This window comes from Theobroma umbraticum, unplaced genomic scaffold (assembly GCF_002168275.2).
Source record: "Theobroma umbraticum cultivar Fairchild unplaced genomic scaffold, ASM216827v3 scaffold_239.0, whole genome shotgun sequence".
Lineage (NCBI taxonomy): Eukaryota > Viridiplantae > Streptophyta > Magnoliopsida > Malvales > Malvaceae > Theobroma > Theobroma umbraticum.
The window spans coordinates 895666-914158 of NW_018397279.1; the positions used below are offsets into that span (position 1 = coordinate 895666).

Genomic DNA, 18493 nt, shown 5'->3' on the forward strand with positions numbered 1-18493 from the left:
CTCTTCCGGGAAAATTGCAATGGTATGGGACTTTTAACAATCCAAAAATAAAACTTCCACATGAAATCCACGCGCTTCAAGAACACGCGCCAAGGCAGCCGAGAGCTAGGTGGGGCCCTGGCTGGCCACCGACCTGGCGTACACGAAACAATCTTCATTGCTCCGATGTGATCGGAGCGGAGGACCCAATCATGTACGCTCGGACCTAGGTTGGGTCCTCGGTTTTGACTTTCGAGCCTGGCTGGGCCCCTGGAGGTTTTCTCTAGCCTCCTTGGAAAAACAATGCGTACCTACCAAAAAGTAATTAGAAAAATGATTTATTGGCTTGGATTTTTCTTCATTCAAACCTCGTGATCTCTTCCAAATCGACTATAATTATTTTTAGCCAAAAACTTTTTTGTTAGGAAACTTTGATACATAATCAGTCAACTATACTAATAATAATAGATGAAATAAATAATTTATTTGAATGATTGCAATTGAATGATATTTGAAAGCTACAAAAATATGTAAAGAAAAAAGAGACGTGATAAATGCTACTTTTATAATTAATTTTTTTAAATTATTTATTCTTGTGACGTATTATTTATGTTTATAGTTTTAAAATATTTATTATTTAAAAAAATTATAAATTTTATTTTAACATTTAATTAAATTTTATCTTTATAATTAACAATTATTAATTAAAACTCACTTATTATTTTTATGATATATAATATCAACTTGATATATACCATACTAATTCATATTAATATAATACGATGATATGATTACATTAAATTTTTACTTTTAACGATAACGTTATTAATTATAAAAATAATAAATGATAATTTTAATTAATATAATTAATTAAAATTAATTAAAATATTTATTTAGTTTAAAAATAAAATAAATATTTATTTAAATTTTTTTAAATAATTTAAAAAAATAAAATATATTATGTCAACTTAAATTAATACGTTTACTATGTTAAGAATAATAGTATTTAATGATGAAATTATCATTTAATTGTTATGAATAAATAAATAACTCAAGATAAATATTTTGTTCCAATTCCAAAAGCGAGACAAAGGATTTTACTAATTAAATGAACTTGTTGTAGATAAAATTATTAATTAATTTTTTAATTGTTGTCATCTTTCATATTAAATTAAACAAATAAATTAAAAAATTGGGTAAGTTTTTTAAAAAAATTAATACAATTATAAATAATAAATTATTTACGACAAATACGTGAAGATTTGGAGAAAGTCTTACGTTGGACCTGAAATGCATTTTGTTGACTATTGGATGAATATGAATTTTTATAAATTTAAGTTTATTAACCCAAAAAAGCCAAAATGCAGTTCTACCGAACCTTCCATGGCCATTACACCACCAAATCGTCCCCAGCCAAAATCCCCCCGCGCGTTTTCGCCACGCGCAATTTCCGTTCTCATTCAAACCCAAAAGCCCACCTCCAGATCCCCCCCATGCGCATTGCGCACTGCTCCCGCTCTCTCTTCTCCTCCATCATATCCTTCACTCGACCTCGCCGTCACCCTTCCCCTAAACCTTTGCCTTTGGCTTGTCTTTCTTCTTATTCGATGGCGGATATAACAACCTCTCAAGTGTCTCTGCTGAAGATGAGAAGCAGTTCGGGTTCACGCGCGAGGAGATGTACTCCAGTAATCTTGCTGGCACCGTCAATCCCTACGACCGTCACGTGTTCCTTCGCTATAAGTCGTATACCGATTGGGCCTCCCGCGTCGAAGAAGATCTCCTCCCGAAGCTTCTCTCCTCCGCTCTTAAGTCTCGCAAAAGCGACATCCCTGCCAAGGTTCGTTCTTGTTGCTTGCGACCTTTTGTCGATTGCTTTGCAGCTTTAAATTTTCAACTAATCGTGGTTTTTCTTTTTCCTTTTATTTTGATAGACATTGTTGACGGTTATTGAAGGAGAGGGATCTGATGGAGATGTGTTGATTTTCCCTGAAATGATCAACTACAAGTAAGTTTTTCCTTTTTCCTTTTTTTTTTTGGGAATTTTCTGGAATTAATTTCTTTTTGTAAGTGTTGACTTTCCATTTACAAGACCAGATACTGTGCAAATGAAAAAAATTTGGGATTAGAAAAGATACTTGTTGTAATTGATGGGATTAGGAATCTGATCTTTTCTATGTTGAGCAAGTTCTGCTAAATTCTTTTTGATACAATTATACTCTTAAAAACTTTTCCCGTGTGTTCAATTAACTGTAAATAAAATATTAACCTTCAATTCTTCATGGGTGATTTGTAATAATTACTTGACTTATTGAAAAAGATGATTACATGTCAAAATTTAAATGGAAATAATATTTGTTGAGGTGAGGCTTGCAATAATTTCTTGTCTTATGATATCAGATTTTTGGATAATAGTAGACATAAAGGCATGTTTAATTAAATGCAAATTTGTCAAAATTTCAAAAGCACTCGTGGCATTAAACATAACCATCCTTGTGTAATTTTAGGCCAGCATAGTGTGAGGATTAAGAAGTGTTTTGTTTATTTGCTATTGTTTGTTGCGTTGAGATTGAATGTTTTCTTTGTTTGGAAAATAATGAGAGAATGCTATAGTAAGGGATTTTTATGCTGAGGCTTATTTATTGTTCTGATGGAAGGGGTTTGACGGACTCTGATGTGGATGGCTTTGTCGAGGATGTGCTTGTGAGCGGCAAACCATGGGCTTCTGGAGTGCAGGAGACCTTAACCGGTTCATATGTCTTTGTGTGTGCTCACGGTAATCGTGACAAGAGATGTGGCGTTTGTGGACCAGTTCTAATTGAAAAGCTCAACAAGGAGATTGAGTTGCGAGGACTGAAAGATCAGGTGTTTGTTAGTGCTTGCTCTCACATTGGAGGACATAAGTACGCTGGGAACTTGATTATCTTCAGCCCAGATTCCAAGGGAAAGATTTCGGGCCACTGGTAATATCTACATCACTATGACATTGCGCTTCTATGCATTGGATGGTTGTTGATGGTATTGGTGGTTTTTTTTTTTTATTGCATCAAATGATTGCAGGTATGGCTATGTTACTCCTGATGATGTGCCTGAATTGCTGGATCAGCACATTGCAAAGGGAGAAATAATAGAACGCCTTTGGAGGTTTGTGTTTTTTGTTTATCCCGAACTTAAGTTGGTTAAATTTATAGTATTTCATTTTGTGCCATTTCTGAGTACATTCATGTATTGGAGATGGACTTTCTACCTCAAATCTTTTGTGGTAGATGAAGTTTGACCATCAACGTTGTCAGTGCATACTTAAAATCCATAATTTTTTAAGTTATCCGGTGAAAGAGTTCATAGTTTACTATCAGTGCTGCTTCATGTCTTTCCTAGCATTGATTGTCTTATCTTTTTCTCACAAGGCAGCCAATGGTATTATATACATGTAACTAATTGGCTCTTCTCTTAGCATTATTTTGCACTAATTCAGCTTCTGAACTTTGATCCTGAAGGCAGTGCGTTATTTCATTTCCCTATAATGCTCTTTTGAAAATTTTCTTTTATGACTTTATGCTACTTATTTTAGGCTGTATTTTTTTGCCAGGATTTTAGTGAAATCACTCATAGTACTATTATTTACAATGTGCTTTGCTTGTGGGAAGCCCCATCTCTATTGTGTGACTCATTGCATATGCCATATGAAGCTTTCAATTATTTCTTCTTTATGTCAATTTTTTCATTTTTTATAGTTGGGATCACTTGTATTTTTTCCAACTGTTTGTAAGATGACAAAGTATGTAAAACATGCATCTGCAGGGGTCAATTGGGAGCTTCTACTGAAGGGGGTGATAATGCAGATGAACAGAAGCTTCCAAATGGGACAAATGCGGAGAAAAATGAGAAGCATGAAGAATCGACTGCTCAGCAGACCAAGGAAAATGTGGGTGGTTGTTGTCAGGGTGCTAATGGGTTCACCTGTTGCATGAATGCTAGCTCAGAAGTAAGTGAAAGAAAGAAAAGTGAAGAAACAATGGAGGAGCATGGAAAGACTGGGGTGTGCAGATTGACAAGCTGGGTAGAATCATGGGAGCAACGTGATGTTCTTACAGCAGCAGCTGTGGTTGGAGCTGTGGCTACCGTTGCTGTGGCTTATAGCTATTATAGAAGGTCGGGCTAAACTAAGCCCTGTAATCCAATGTTGTACTGTGTGCTTGTGGGTTGTATACCCCTTGGTTTTTTGGTCGTAGAGGCAATAGTGATGATAAAATAATCCTCCACTTCGCTAGGAGATTGATACAAATAGTCACTTTTACAATATGGGGATGAAATACCAAATTTTTTAGCCATATTTAAGGATGAAATATTATGGCATTGATTTCTTTGGTTATTAAGATGTTGTTTCACTACATGTAAAGACTTTTGAAGCTTCATCCTTATACATGAATAGCTATAATTTATGATTTAGAGAGGTCTTCTTCAAGATATGTTTTCTCTGCCGGAAGTGCTGTGCGGGGTTATCAGAAAGCCCTGTTTTTCTATTACTAGACGGTTGTGCATGGTAGCTTGTATTCAAAGTAAGATTGCTTACAAATATTCAGGTTTGGTGCTAATTTCCTGAACTCCTTCATTAAATCAATGGAGATTCAAAGTCATAACCTGTGGTTTTAATTAGTTGTCTTTGTAAGCACTGATGTTAAATAATCAGGCAATTAAAAGATAAAAACCCCCGAGAATTAGCAAGCAACAGCCAATACCAATATTATTTACAGAGATTTCAGTGCCCTGAGTAAGCCTATAATCTAAAGGCTAAAGTGTATCACCTAAAGGGAAAAAATTTATGTACTGAGCTTGGTTATCATCTCCTCCACCAACCTCAGAGTTGTTCCTGTAACTTTCTCTCCATCTGCATCAATTGCCTGCATAATCTGCTCCATGAGCCCATGTTTTGATTTACTTGTCGAAACATAATTCGAGCAATCCCTCAGAAGAAGCAGCAGCTCTCGAGCCATACTCTTAGCTCTCCAGGTTCCATCAACACTAAGTTGAAGCAGCCCAGGCATTACACCTTCCCTCAATATCAATCCTCTGTATTTATCTCTACAGCTCCGGCACATGTGAAGAGGATTCCCACTGCATGCTCTTTGCATTGAGGAGAACCCTCTTCCACTGCCTCCACTATAATCCTGATTGCACCACCAGTACCGGCTGTTTCTTGAATTGAATTCTCAGAGGAGGAAACAATATTTTCAAGTAGAGCCATCGCCTTCTCTGTCAGCTCTGATGACTTTTCTGAACAGTGGATAAGTTGAAGCAAGCTATATATCACACCAGACGAGGCGATTGATGGAATTATCTGATGACAAGTTGAGAGATTCTGTAGTGTAGCTATTGCATCTATGCTTGCTTGCATGCTAATGCTACTAATGTCATTGGCATCGGCATTCACCAGGTTCAGGTTCACGTTCAGGATTTCTACAAGGAGTTGTATAGCCCCCGAAGAAGCAATTGCCAACTTGTTTGCTGTGCAAGATGACAGGATCAACATCGCTGCGATTGTGAGTTCAATCAGCTCCTCACTTTGGCATTGAAGAAGGTCTAACAATACCGGAATGACCCCAGCCTTTACAATCCGGATTTTGTTTCTGCACAACCAAATATAGTATCAGCTACAGAATTCATTGGATTCTGCAAAGTAGTAATGAACACGGAAAGAAGCAAGAAAGAGACAAACTTTTCACTGCCAAAGGCAAGACCAAGCAGGGCCAACAGAGAAGCTTCAATGGCTTCATAATCTTGTGACTGAAGCATCGAAACCAATGGTGAAATAATCCCTCTTTCAGCCATCCTATGCCTTTGCTTGCTGCTTAGTTTACTGAGTTCAGTCGCAGCTTGAATCTGCACTTCTCTATCGCCACTGAAGAGATTTTCCACCACCAAATCCTCCATGGAGAAGAAGAAAGAAAGCAAAGAAAGCAGTTAACACTCTCTTTCTCTGCTCAATGCTTAGTCTGCAAGTTCCCTACGCCAAGTCTTTCATGTAGGCAACTGAAGAAATAATTGAATTGATATTGGTTGCTTGAACAAGTGATGTTAGGCTTTTGCGGGTATCCATTGTTTCAACTTGAAGCAAAGCTTGCTATTCTCTTTGGGTCAGCTTTTGTTTTTTACCTTGAACCTCTGATTTAGACAAAAAACAAAAAAAAAAACAGATGCAAAAATACCAACACAACAAAACATGATTCCTTAACTTTCCTTTTATATAAGCAAACGCCGTCAGCTTTCCTTTTTAATGCTTTATGGTAGGCTAAAGTATTGAATAGGGTACCCAGGGGGATTGCTTAAGCAAATAAAAGGTAATTATATTTGAGATTTCTTGGGGGATTTATGACCAAAATTAATGGGTCGGTTAGGTTTATTATTTTGGGAATCTTCTAAAGATTTCATGATTTACGTCCAATTATTATGGTATTATGAAAATAACATGTGGTGTTGCATCCGTATTGGCTTAAGATTAGATTGAGATTTACCTTTTTCTTTTGGTCATTTCTTTTCTTTACTTGAATTCGATTTTTCCACCATTCCCTATGAGTAGTTCCTAGAACAAACAACCGATAGAAATTATGATTAAATGAGGTCCTTTTGGTACCTAACTCCACACCATACATAAAAACTTAAAAAGAGTTTAAAAATATATTGATTTGATGCCTAATTATAACGTTTTTCACCTTAATAATGCTTAGCTTAATATTAGCCACCTGCAGCATGTGTCACGATATCATTATCAATTCTTTGAAAGATTAATTTATATTAAAATATGTAACACTCACGTTTATAAGTTTAAAACCTCCCTTTTACTTATTAAATTTAAAATTTTATTTAAAATAATATAAATAAAATTAAGACATAAATGAAAATATCCTTTAGTCAGTTTCAATTTAATGCATTAAAACTTGACTTGAGAAACTCAAATTAAGACAATTAGATACATTACCCTATAAAGAGTAGGTGGGTTGCTCTACTTTAAGATTTTTGATAAATTTGATAGTAGTATAAATTTCATCAAAATTTGCTCAACTTGCATTAAAATAACTCCACTTAGGTCTTTGTCACATTAACAAGAAAGAAAATTAGGATGTAGCACTTATTGAAAACTTCAATTTTAGTATCCCAAAAGGCTTATCTCCATTACTTCCATGATAATTGCTAAAAAAAAATAATTATAAAAAAAATGGGTTGTATTTTTGGGATTTTTCAACTTATTCACTTGATCCAAAACTGAGATATATTGTACTATAAAAATCTTGACAACATCTGTCCTTTTTCTTAAAAAAAATATAAATTTTTATTTTTAAAGTATAATACATAAAAAAATTTTAAATTATTTAAAAAAAATTAAATATATTTTTTTCTTGTATTGCCTTCAATCAAGCTATTATATTTTTATTTTAAACAAAATAAGTTTTTATAATAAATAGTTAACTAATTATCGCTAATTAAAATATTATTTATTTTTTTATATCATGTGATATTGATATGGTATTTTGACATGTCATTATAAATAGTAATATAATATGTTTATATAACATGATGACATAATTACATAGACATTTTTACTTTCCATATCAGCATCATGTAGGAAAAAAAATAACCAGTGATATTTTAACTAATAATTCAAAAAAAATGTATAAAGACTTAATTAAAATATAATAAAAATAATAATTTATTTATATTTTAAAAATTTTAAAATGAAAAATAGTTTGGGAGGGAGCTAAAATAAGCAATAATGATTAATACAATAAAAGAAAGGAGAGTAAAGTAAAAGATGGAAGGAATGGGACCATCCATTTATTTTTATTTATATTTGATAGGAATCCCCTCAGCTTTACTTTCGCCGCTATTCGGCGGCCTTGCCTTTACGGAAAATACTTCTCAAATTTCCATGATGTTTCCTCTTTCTTGAGAATTTGGTATTTAAAATTTTAATTTCTTCAATTTTTTAAGAAATTATTTAACAAAAACTTTATTAAATTTATATTATTACGACTTACTGGCATTTTAGGTGATAAATGGTGATTAGTGATAGAGTTTAAATTTGAGATATTATTAGTATATAATTCTACATGTTATCCGTAAATAAAATGTTTATTGTTTCGTTAACAAAATAATTTTAAAATTAAGAACTCTAAAAAATAAATATTCATAATTTTAAACATATTTATTCGACCTTTGTACATCTATGAGTTGAAATTTTGTTATTATGTGATTAGTGTAAAGATATTATAGCTCGACAATTATTAAATATAAACACTCAATGACGTTAAATTATTCTAAAAAATCTATTTTGGAGATAAGTATAGAAATTACAAAGGGCCTGGATTGGGCTTCCCACCCAGCATGATCCATGATGAGCTAAATGGGCTAAATTTAATATCTAGGCCCATTACAAAATATGGGCCGAGAATTATTTTGTCAATTATGTACTACTTTAGTAATATTTATTAGTAATAAGAAATTTACAATTAGAGGGAATTATGAAATATTTTAGTAATATTTTGGCCTAATATCTTCTCTAATTTGATTTATTAATCTTCAATTTTCCTCTGGCTAATTTATTTTTATTTTTATTTTTCCTTAAATTTCTTTGTTAATTAGACTGTGGGGAACTTATTCATTTTATCTCTCTCATTCAATCCACGAAGCAGCAATCTTCTTCAGTGAGTCTCGGATCTTTGCTCTCTCCTTTCTCTCTCTCTCTCTCGTCAACATAACCTAAGCTTAACATTAGACATGGATGATATTACAAGATTATGTTAAAAGCAATCGAACCAACTCCCAAAGATTATCCCTCAAGATCTAACAGGAAAAGGCATGGGAAACACCGATCTGAACCAGATGATGAAGAACCGAAAACCAATGAGGAACACCCTGATTCAGCTCCAAGCAAACAACCAAGGAAAAGAAGGAGAAACCCAAGACGGAAAAGGTATCAACCGCCATTTTCATCGAACGATCCTGCCGTACGGACGGCAATGTACGTAGCCATGGCCCATGCAGGGCTTGCTTTAACACTGGCTCTCCTCTTCGGCCTCAGCAAGCTCCTGCAGAACTACTGGCGCCCCATCCAATGGGCCATTCTTTGTTCCATGCCTTTACGTGGGCTCCAAACCCTGATAGTTTCCTTCTGGTCGCACCCTCTTAGTCTCGGCCTTTTCGAAACCCTGATCGCCATCCCCATTGCCATTCTACGCGCCACCACCGCCTCCCTCCTCGACTCGCATGCGGCCCTCCTCCGCCTATTCAGCTGCCGCTCCTCTCCTAGGCCGGCTGGTCGCCGGCGGACACGTGTTGGTTTCTATAAGCTCATGCAATGGCTTGTCTCTTTTGGCCTTTTTGTTCTTGTTTATGAGAGAATAGGGTTTTTCTCTATTCCAGCTGTTACAGTCCCTTGCTTTGTAGCCTACACAAATGGTTTTGCAGTTATAATTAGGCCTGGCCTTGCAACAACTCTCTCAAGGATTTCATCTGCTCGACAAAACAGAAAAAAATTTCATAAGAATAGAAGTTTCTCATTCTTTTGCAAGGGAGGTCAATATATAACTTCAATGATGTTTAAGAGATTGAATACAATGGTTGGGATTGGTCTTATTTTGTTTATGATTGTAGGGTCTATATTAGGATTTCTTTTCTTCTCTTATAAAATTGCAATTGAAGGGAAAGAAGCAGTCATTTCTTTGAAGATTCATTTGGAAGAGAATAATTATGGTGAGATAATTGGGATTAGTAAATGGATGGATGAGAATCAAGTCCCTGAATTAATTGATAGCTACATGTCCAAGTTTTATGAAACTTTGTCACAAAATATTGATTCTTGGGCTGTTTATTACAATGTGACAGAGGTTGTTGATGGTTTCAAGCAGTATTTTGTGCAAAGCTCGGTAGTTTCTTGCATTCCTGATGAAAAAGTTGGCTTCCGGAGGCCAGTGTATGAAACCCTTTATAGCCTTCAATCAAAGGTGAGGAATGGAGAGTGGAAAGTGATTTATAGGGATATTAATGGTGAGTTTAGGAAATTCATGTCTCTGATCGCTAATGAGGATTTGTTGGAGAAGATCAAAGCATTTCTTCTTCAGAGTTTGGATGTCTCGAAAAAGGTACTTTTTAGCTGTTCGATGGTGTTAGCTAGAGGTGCAAATCTGTTGTTCTTTGTGGCCATACTGATTGTTTCAGGAGCAGCAGGATTGGTGAATTTTATATTTGAATTGATGGTGTTTTTGTGGCTTTTGTATTATCTGATCACTTCAGATTCTGGAGGAGTTATGGACCATGTTTTAGGGATGTTGCCAGTTTCAAGATCCACCAGGAATCGATGTGCCCAAGTTCTTGATCATGCTGTTAGCAGTGTATTGCTAGCTACCGCCAAGGTCACATTGTTCCAGGGCTGTTTTACATATCTTCTGTTCAGATTCTACCGCATTCATTTCCTTTACATGTCCACATTTCTAGCTCTTTTAAGCGCTCTTTTACCTATAACTCCAGCTTGGATTTCATCGATCCCGGCAGCACTCCAGTTAGCCATGGAATCAAGATACATTGAAGCTATTCTACTGACAGCAGTTCATGTGATACTATTGGATTATGGGACTATGGCTATCCAAGATGAGATTCCAGGACATAATACTTACTTGACATGTCTTAGCATATTTGGTGGCATTGCCTTTTTCCCCTCTATATTGGAAGTAATACCTCTTTCTTAATAGATATGCACTATTTGATCTATCTATCATCATGATTTCTAAATCTTCTGTCAGCCTGTAGGGTCTTCTATATAATAGGAGTGCTTGCATTTAACCCCCCTCACTTTTACCTAGTTCATTTTCTCCTATTGTTCTTTGGAATCAAATATTTTGTCATGCTTTCTCTGTCTTTACAAACCATAACTCGGTGGTTGTGTCTCAATTACAGGGAGCAATTATGGGTCCTCTAGTGATGACTGTGATCATTGCTTTGAAGAATCTTTATGTCGAATTTGTTCTTGCTTTTGCTGGTGAAAACAGTCGCTAACCAAAACTTGTGGTGAGGGATTTGATTGATTTTGTATTTGGTGTTCAATCTTTGCCCATGAATTATTAAAATTGGTTCCTGCCTAATTGCCACGTCTACTTTTAACCTTCCATTGTTAATGCTTGCATATCCATCCCCTGTTTTCTTAATGTTTGGCTTACATCACATTGAATATTTCTTCCTACATACAATGTTTTCAAACTTTTTTCTATTAAATTGCAAGTTTCCTGCATGGTTTCTCATGGGAAGATCTCTGTCACTGGCTGGCAACAAGGCACAAGCTCTGCCTGAGTCTTTCCTGGCAGGCCTACGGCATGGGAACCTATAGCCCTGGTCAAAACCCATGTCCAAAACCTGGAGCTCATGATGCTAGGAGACTCCTCTAAGAACTGTAAAAATTCGATTCCATTTCCTAGGAATGAAGAATGGGAATCAAAGTAGTACTACTAGGTTTGTCCATAAATGATAAACAAAATAAATAAAGGGAGAGAATTGAATCATACTATAACCAAAAACATTTAAAATTTAATTAGTATATGAACTTGAGAATAATATATGTTTAAAATAATATCAATTATGAGAATTAAAATTAAGTTGGATATCCTTCCAACCATCCATTTCTTTGGTCAAGAACTTTTTTCTAACCACAACATTATTATTATTATTATTATTGCACCCTTACTTTGAGGATAAAATTATATTTTTTCTCTAATGATTTAAATGATAAATTGATGTAAGCAAGATTAAATTGATAATCCATAATTTTCTTCATGTCTCTTGACACATACTGCAGCCACCATATATTTCAGGCATCTTATTGGATTTTTGTGTCATTTTATTTCACTTAGAGTTAAATTCTTAGCCAAATAAAGGCAATAAGCTTTGTAAAGGTTTAGATTGAAAAAGATTAAATAAAAATTAAATTAGAATTGATTATACTTGAATCCATTTTTAATTTTAACATTTGTTTTATAATTTAACTTAAAATTTCATATACTTCACCTAAAAAATTTTGGAAAATTTTGTCTAAAATTTTTCCTTTCAAAGGCAATAAAATTTTTAGGATAATACTTGAAAACATCCTAAATTATTCAACAAAATTCAAATAAATCTTTATTTTTTGTTACATTAAATCAAATTCATATATTTTTATTTTGAATCAAATAGACTCTTTATTATCGACAATTGATTAATTGTCATTAATTTTAAGTTCATGTGATGTTAACATGGTACTGCGTGAAGGATTAAAAATATCATATGATCATGTTGTCATGTCACGTCACGTTATTAATATTATAACATGTTAACATATAACGTAATATAGAATGATAAGTGATATTTTGCATAATAATAATTATTCAATCAGTAATTATAAGAATTTATTTAATTTAAAATTATTTTTTAAATATTATATCAAACATTTTGATATAAAATTAAGCAGACTTTAATTATAAAATTGTGTTTTAATTACAAATGTGTTAATCCATTTATGACATCAAAATATTCATATTTTATTTGAGTTGATCTGAACATGTTTAATCAGTTATAGCCAACGAAGCTTGAATACAAAAGGAAGGTTGCTTGGTAAAACAAGAAGAAACTTTGATAGATCAATTTACAATATTACTCAATATAGATAAATTGTTTAAATTCATTTATTAAATTGTTAATATAAAAATATAATTTATCATTGATATTTCAATAAGTTAATTTAATTGTGTCACTGTATCAAGAATTGAAAATTCTTATTGAAAAGAGGAAAATGACGAATTATAAAATGTACAAGTGGTTGTAACATAATAATAGGACAATATTGCATACATAAGGAACTTATCTTCGTCCAAATATTCTAACATGTATGATTAATGTAAAATGGATCTAGCATTAGATGAACTGATAATTTATTTGTTTATTTATTTTCAAAATTGTTTCATTGAGTTCATAATAATAATTTAAAACTCAACAAATCTAAAATTTTAAGCCAAATAAAGATTCTGATAGGCATGACTAAGGCCATGAACGAATGAAAATGAACTCTGATTGACCAATTGTTGGTATGCTGCCAGCACTGGTTTCCAACTCAGATCGAGTTTTTGATTTTTTCACCCATCTTCTTATTTTCAATGGGGGAACTTTCAAGTTCAGGGGACCTTGGTTTCCTAGCTTGGACTTCGTTCTCACTAGCGACCCCATGAATGTGAACCGCATCTTGTGCAGAAACTATGATAACTATGAGAAAGGTGCAGAGTTCAGGGAGATTTTCGAGCCATTCGGAGAAGGAATTGTCACTTCGGATTCACATGTATGGAGAAACCAAAGGAGGGTATTGCAATCATTCACCAAGAATAACAAGAAGTAGGCACTGTATTGGGATCGAATTTTCTGGCAAAAGCTGGAGAAAGGTCTGATCCCGGTCCTGGAACATGTGATGAAGCTCGGAACTGAAGTAGACCTTGAAAATCTGCTGCAGCGGTTCGACTATGACCACATATGCGCGCTTGTTGGCAATAGGCTTTGACCCCAAAACACTCACTGTTGAATTCCCAAATGTTCCTAGCAAAGTGGCGTTTGATGAAGTAGAGGAGGCTTTGCTCTACAGGAATATAGTGCCTAGAGTCGTCTGGAAAATGCAGCGATGGCTCCAGATTGGAGAGGAGAAAAGTTGAGTGAAGGCATGAAAATCGTGGATGATTTGTGTACAGCTGCATATCATCCAGATGAGAAAAGTTAAGAAGCCAAACAAGATCGGAGGAAGATGATCAATTCGACTTGTTGACAGTTTTTATGGTTGAAGAAGAAGGATCAGAAATGAGTGCATTCGGAAAATCTGATAAGTTTCTAAGAGACAAAGCTTACAGCTTCATAGCAGCAGGGAAGGACACTATAAGCATCGGCCTGACTTGGTTTTTCTGGCTCATTGCCACACATCCATCTGTAGAAACCAAAATTTTGGAAGAGATCAAAGCCAATTCCCCAACAAGCAGTGATGGGAACTTGGTCTCTTTTACTGTGGAAGAGCTGAACAAATTTGTTTACCTACACGCAACCCTGTGTGAGACACTGAGACTATATCCTCCAGTACCTGTCAATAACAAATCTCCAATCCAATCAGAAATACTCCCAAGTGGCGATCGTCCTGGTCGAGGCACACGGATCTTTATCTCTGTCTATTCAATGGGGAGGAAGGAGGAAATCTGGGGTAAAGACTACTTAGAAAGGTGGATTTCGGAGAGTGGAAAGATTATACATAAGCCATCTTACATGTTCATACCATTTGGTGCGGGGGCTCGAGTTTGTTTAGGCAAGGACTTGAGTTTCAAACAGATGAAGACGGTGGCAATCAATGTACTTCGGAATTATCAAGTTGAATTTGTGGAAAACCAAACTGTTTCTGTCAGCAGTAAGTCCATTGCACTTCACACTGAAAATGGCCTTATGTATTCTACTGCTGTGCTCAAGTACGTCAGGCTGTAAAATTTGGGGTTGGGCTTAGAAACTCACCGGCTTTTACAAATTGGCCCGTGATTGGCAACATCCCAATGTGTGAACGTTTGGGTTCACCGGCTTTTTTTTTTTTTTTTGAAGCCTTTCTTCTGATGGGTTCTTCTTTTCACGTTTTCATTTTCTTTACTATTTTGTTTTTTGTTTCTCCAAGTTCATCTTCTTAGTTAGGGAAGAGCACAAAGTGAACAAGACGGGAGAAGATCTGTGAACGTGTTCAATGGGGGAAATAAAAGTTCATGATTCATTAATTGCTAACATTAGAAGCAAAAGTGAAGAAATTGCTTCCACAATTAAAAATTCAGTTGAAATAAACATTACTCTCAAAGCTCGGGAACGTACATTATTCATAAATCAAGATACCACCACTGCAACAGCTGATTTGTGGTGTTATTAATTGATATCATGATGATCAACAATAATCATAAATGCTTATTCTAGAATTCATCCTTGCGTGTAAGTCCCTTAAGCACTCCTTTTCTTGATCCTAACCTTTAAACCATTCTTCATATGAAGCACTATGGTATTGCCCGGGGCAACATGATGGCCTTGGACCACTTGAATTTGATAATGCCATAGCACAGAGATAGCGACCAACTTCATCTGAATGAAGCTTATGTTCCTACCTATACAACTCCTGGGCCCTGCGTTGAACGCTATGAATTTGTGAGATGGTACGTGTACAACATCTCCACGCTCTGAAATCCACCTCTCTGGTTTGAATTCTAAACAGTCTTCACCCCATATTTCTTCCATTCTTCCCATTGCATAGAAGTTAATCAAGACCCTTGTGTTCCGATTAATGTGATGACCGCTTGGAAGGATGTCTGGTTGAATTGCAGTTTTGTGGTTAAAGGGTACTGCTGGATAAAGCCTTAATGTTTCACGTAAAACAGCATCAAGGTAAACGAATCTCTTCAGCCCTTCCACACTAAAAAACATATTTTTCTCATCATTGATTGATGGAGAATTAGCTCTCATCTCTTGTAGAAGCTTGCTTTCTACGGATGGATTCATTGCAACAAGCCAGAAAAACCAAGAAAGGCTGGCACTTATGGTATCTTTCCCTGCTGACATGATGTTGACTGCAACGTCTCGTAGGAACTTGTCAGATTTTCCATCAACACTAGTCATTTCCCCTTCATCTTGGACCATAAAAGCTGTTACGAAGTCATATTTATCTTCCTCAGCCAGTAATTTGCATCGTAATTTTTCTCGTTTTGATGCAATGCACTGATATAGAAAAGAATCAACGGTTTTTAAAGCTTTGCTCAACTTTTTCTCCTCTCCAATTTGAAGCCATCTTTGCAACTTCCACAATCTCACAGGCATCACATGCCTGTACAACAAACGCTCTTCTGCTTGAGTGAATGCCTTCATTATCGGAACTTCAGATAATTCTACTGAAAGAGAATTTGGATCAAGACCTACTGCCAACATGCACACCACGTCGTAGCTGAAGCGTTGCAATACTTCCTGAAGGTCAACCTCAATGCCAAGTTTCATGAAGTGCTCCAGCATTACGATTAAACTTTTCTCTAGTTTTTCATGCAAGATTCTCTGGAAATGTAGCACAAACTTGTCGTCTTTCATCAACAGCAACATCACCTTCCGCTGGCTTTTCCATGAATCAGAGTTTGAGTTAAATATTCCTTCACCCAAACAATCGAAAAATATTTCATTGAACTCAGACCCTTTCTCGTAGTTATCGAAGTTCTTGCACAAGATGTGGTTGGCATTCATATGATCAGCCGTGATAATGAAATCCAAGCTTGGAAACCATGGTCCCCTGATCTCGCAAGTGCCCCCACTTTGTCTGATACAATCGTTGGCAAACGCAAAAATTCTCCTTGCGTTGTAGAGAAGCCCTGGCAGCATTCCAATAATAGGCCAGTTGGTGATCGGCGGGGACTTCCTATTTTGATAGAGGTACGAAAGAAATAGAGGAAAGAAAATTGTCGCGAGCATGAGGATGGACTCAAATTGTGCCATTGAAGACAGGAGCTTTTCTTTTGTGCTTCTGCTTTTTTAACTCATGCTTCTTTATAGAGATGGTTGGCAGTATATATAGCGACAGAAATGTGGGAAATTATTTGTAATTACAACGGATGGAAATCCTCTGCCCCTATATTCAGTCAATTGACATAGAGAATTGAAATTATAAAAAACATAAAATCTAATTAATTTCACTATGATGTAACTTACTCTTTTATATATATATACTCATACACGGCATTGCTCATGTCCAACTTGGTATTAAACATGGCATATCTGATCCCTTGACACTTGTCGGGCTTTTAGTTTTATTTGAAAAATGGAGGATTCTAACTCTTCCTTTTATTTTGATGAAATAATACATATAAACATATTTATAATTCTTAGTTGTACAATAATGACCGAAAAGTTAGTTGAATTGATGGCAATGATCCTTTAATCGGAAGTTAGGTTAAAGCCACATAATAATTAAATTTCAAACTTTGATGCAAAGCTACCGACTCATCCTTCTTCATAGTCAATTCTTTCTTGTATTTCTCATAATTACCACATGCAATGCCAACCTACTTCTAGGCTTATATAGATTAAATTCTTCTACGTCTAATTAAAACAATTAAATGCGTCGGGATCAATCTAAAAAGAAGAAAGATGTTGGATATGGAAAATATCTACTTAGACATCAGGTAATGAAATAATAATAAAAATTACAAGTTTTGAAACTGAACATTGTCGATCGTAGTCGATGGCCACAAAGATTGTTAAATAATTTGATTATTATTTTAAATTAAGTTAATTAACTAATTAATTAATTAATTAAAATATCTATTTTTTTAAATGTAAGTAATTTTATTGCTAAATAGCAAAGTTAATATACTTTGGATTTTATAAGTGCAATTTGAGATAAAGCAAATAAAAATACCACTTCCTAAAGCCCAAATTTGGGGATATTTAGGCATAATTAACTATCCTATAGAGCAGCCCACAACTCATCAAAATCCAACGTTAAAAGTCGTCCACAGGAATTATGCAAACAACATTTGAAACATTCAAACTCATATTCGCTTCAGCTTAACAAAAATCATGGGTTAAATGTCGTCCAAAAGATATGGAACCAGCATTTAACTTGTCCAAATATATATATATATATATATATATATATATATATATATATATATATATATATCCACTTGTTCAAAAACTGTTGTGCAGTCCCCAATTAGTCCATGCCTATCTATTTACGCTACAACGTCTCAGTTAGAGAGTCCTAGCAGCTTATGAACATCTTTCCGCCTTGGACTTGTAAGCAAAAAAGACTCCTTATGAGTCAAGGAACTTTGAATTTTAAAACCATTAACAAATGCTTATCTGCTTTAAGGGCGGCATCTTTAACTTATGAAAACTCTACGATAACTTCAATCTCTTAATGTCCGTTTCATCTGATTTATATTTAATTTATCTATTACTTAAAAGTAAAAATTGACTAAACAAGATTTTGTAAAAAATTTTAAAAAAATTTAGTTTTTTTTAAAGAATAAAATCTAAAAAAAAACTTTAAAAAAAGCTCCAATTAGAAGCTTTCTCTTTTTTTAAAAAAAAAACACACCAACTTATTAAGAAAGCTAATTTTTTTCCCAAAAATCCTCCCTCTCTCCCTATCGATCTTCCTCTCCTCTCTCCTTTTCTACAAATCATCATTCTAAGATTTTTTTTTATTCTTACAAAAATTTAAAAAAAAGATTTAAAATTCAAAATTATATATGGGCATTATTTCTTCTTTTTTTATTTTATTTTATTTTTAACTTTGAAAACTCTCTTTATTAGTTGATATTTCTCAATTTATTGTTTGATATGCCAATTATGTGATGTTTATTTATTGTTAATTTTTTTATGGTGTACATAAAATTTGATGATTATGATTAAAATAATTAATTAAATAAGTTAATGGTTGTTTAGATAAATTAGACGAAAATTG

At 34.4% G+C, this 18493-nt stretch overlaps 4 protein-coding genes and 1 pseudogene across 4 annotated transcripts; 3 read left to right on the top strand and 2 right to left on the bottom strand.

Annotated features, from left to right (window-relative positions):
- The first annotated feature begins 1450 nt into the window (after positions 1–1450).
- Positions 1451–4428, top strand: LOC110427896 (uncharacterized). The gene is made up of 5 exons (XM_021443536.2): positions 1451–1819; positions 1914–1987; positions 2637–2942; positions 3040–3123; positions 3781–4428. Exons 1-5 carry the CDS (start codon positions 1658–1660, stop codon positions 4139–4141), a joined length of 987 nt encoding a protein of 328 aa, XP_021299211.2. The 5' UTR covers positions 1451–1657; the 3' UTR covers positions 4142–4428.
- A 140-nt stretch (positions 4429–4568) lies between these two features.
- On the bottom strand, positions 4569–6133 carry LOC110427897 (ARM repeat superfamily protein). Its single transcript, XM_021443537.2, is given in 3 exon segments — positions 4569–5080; positions 5083–5606; positions 5696–6133. Coding segments are annotated over 3 exon segments (1020 nt in total). The 5' UTR covers positions 5911–6133; the 3' UTR covers positions 4569–4799.
- A 2638-nt stretch (positions 6134–8771) lies between these two features.
- On the top strand, positions 8772–11411 carry LOC110427986 (uncharacterized). The gene is made up of 3 exons (XM_089785573.1): positions 8772–10700; positions 10927–11008; positions 11275–11411. The coding sequence occupies exons 1-3, from the start codon at positions 8772–8774 to the stop codon at positions 11409–11411; spliced, it is 2148 nt and encodes a 715-aa protein (XP_089641699.1).
- A 1637-nt stretch (positions 11412–13048) lies between these two features.
- Positions 13049–14499, top strand: LOC110427987 (alkane hydroxylase MAH1 pseudogene; annotated as a pseudogene).
- Positions 14500–14753: 254 nt separating this feature from the next.
- LOC110427830 (alkane hydroxylase MAH1-like) lies at positions 14754–16604 on the bottom strand. The gene has a single exon (XM_021443446.2). It carries the CDS (start codon positions 16516–16518, stop codon positions 14992–14994), a length of 1527 nt encoding a protein of 508 aa, XP_021299121.1. The 5' UTR covers positions 16519–16604; the 3' UTR covers positions 14754–14991.
- Between the last annotated feature and the right edge of the window lie 1889 nt (positions 16605–18493).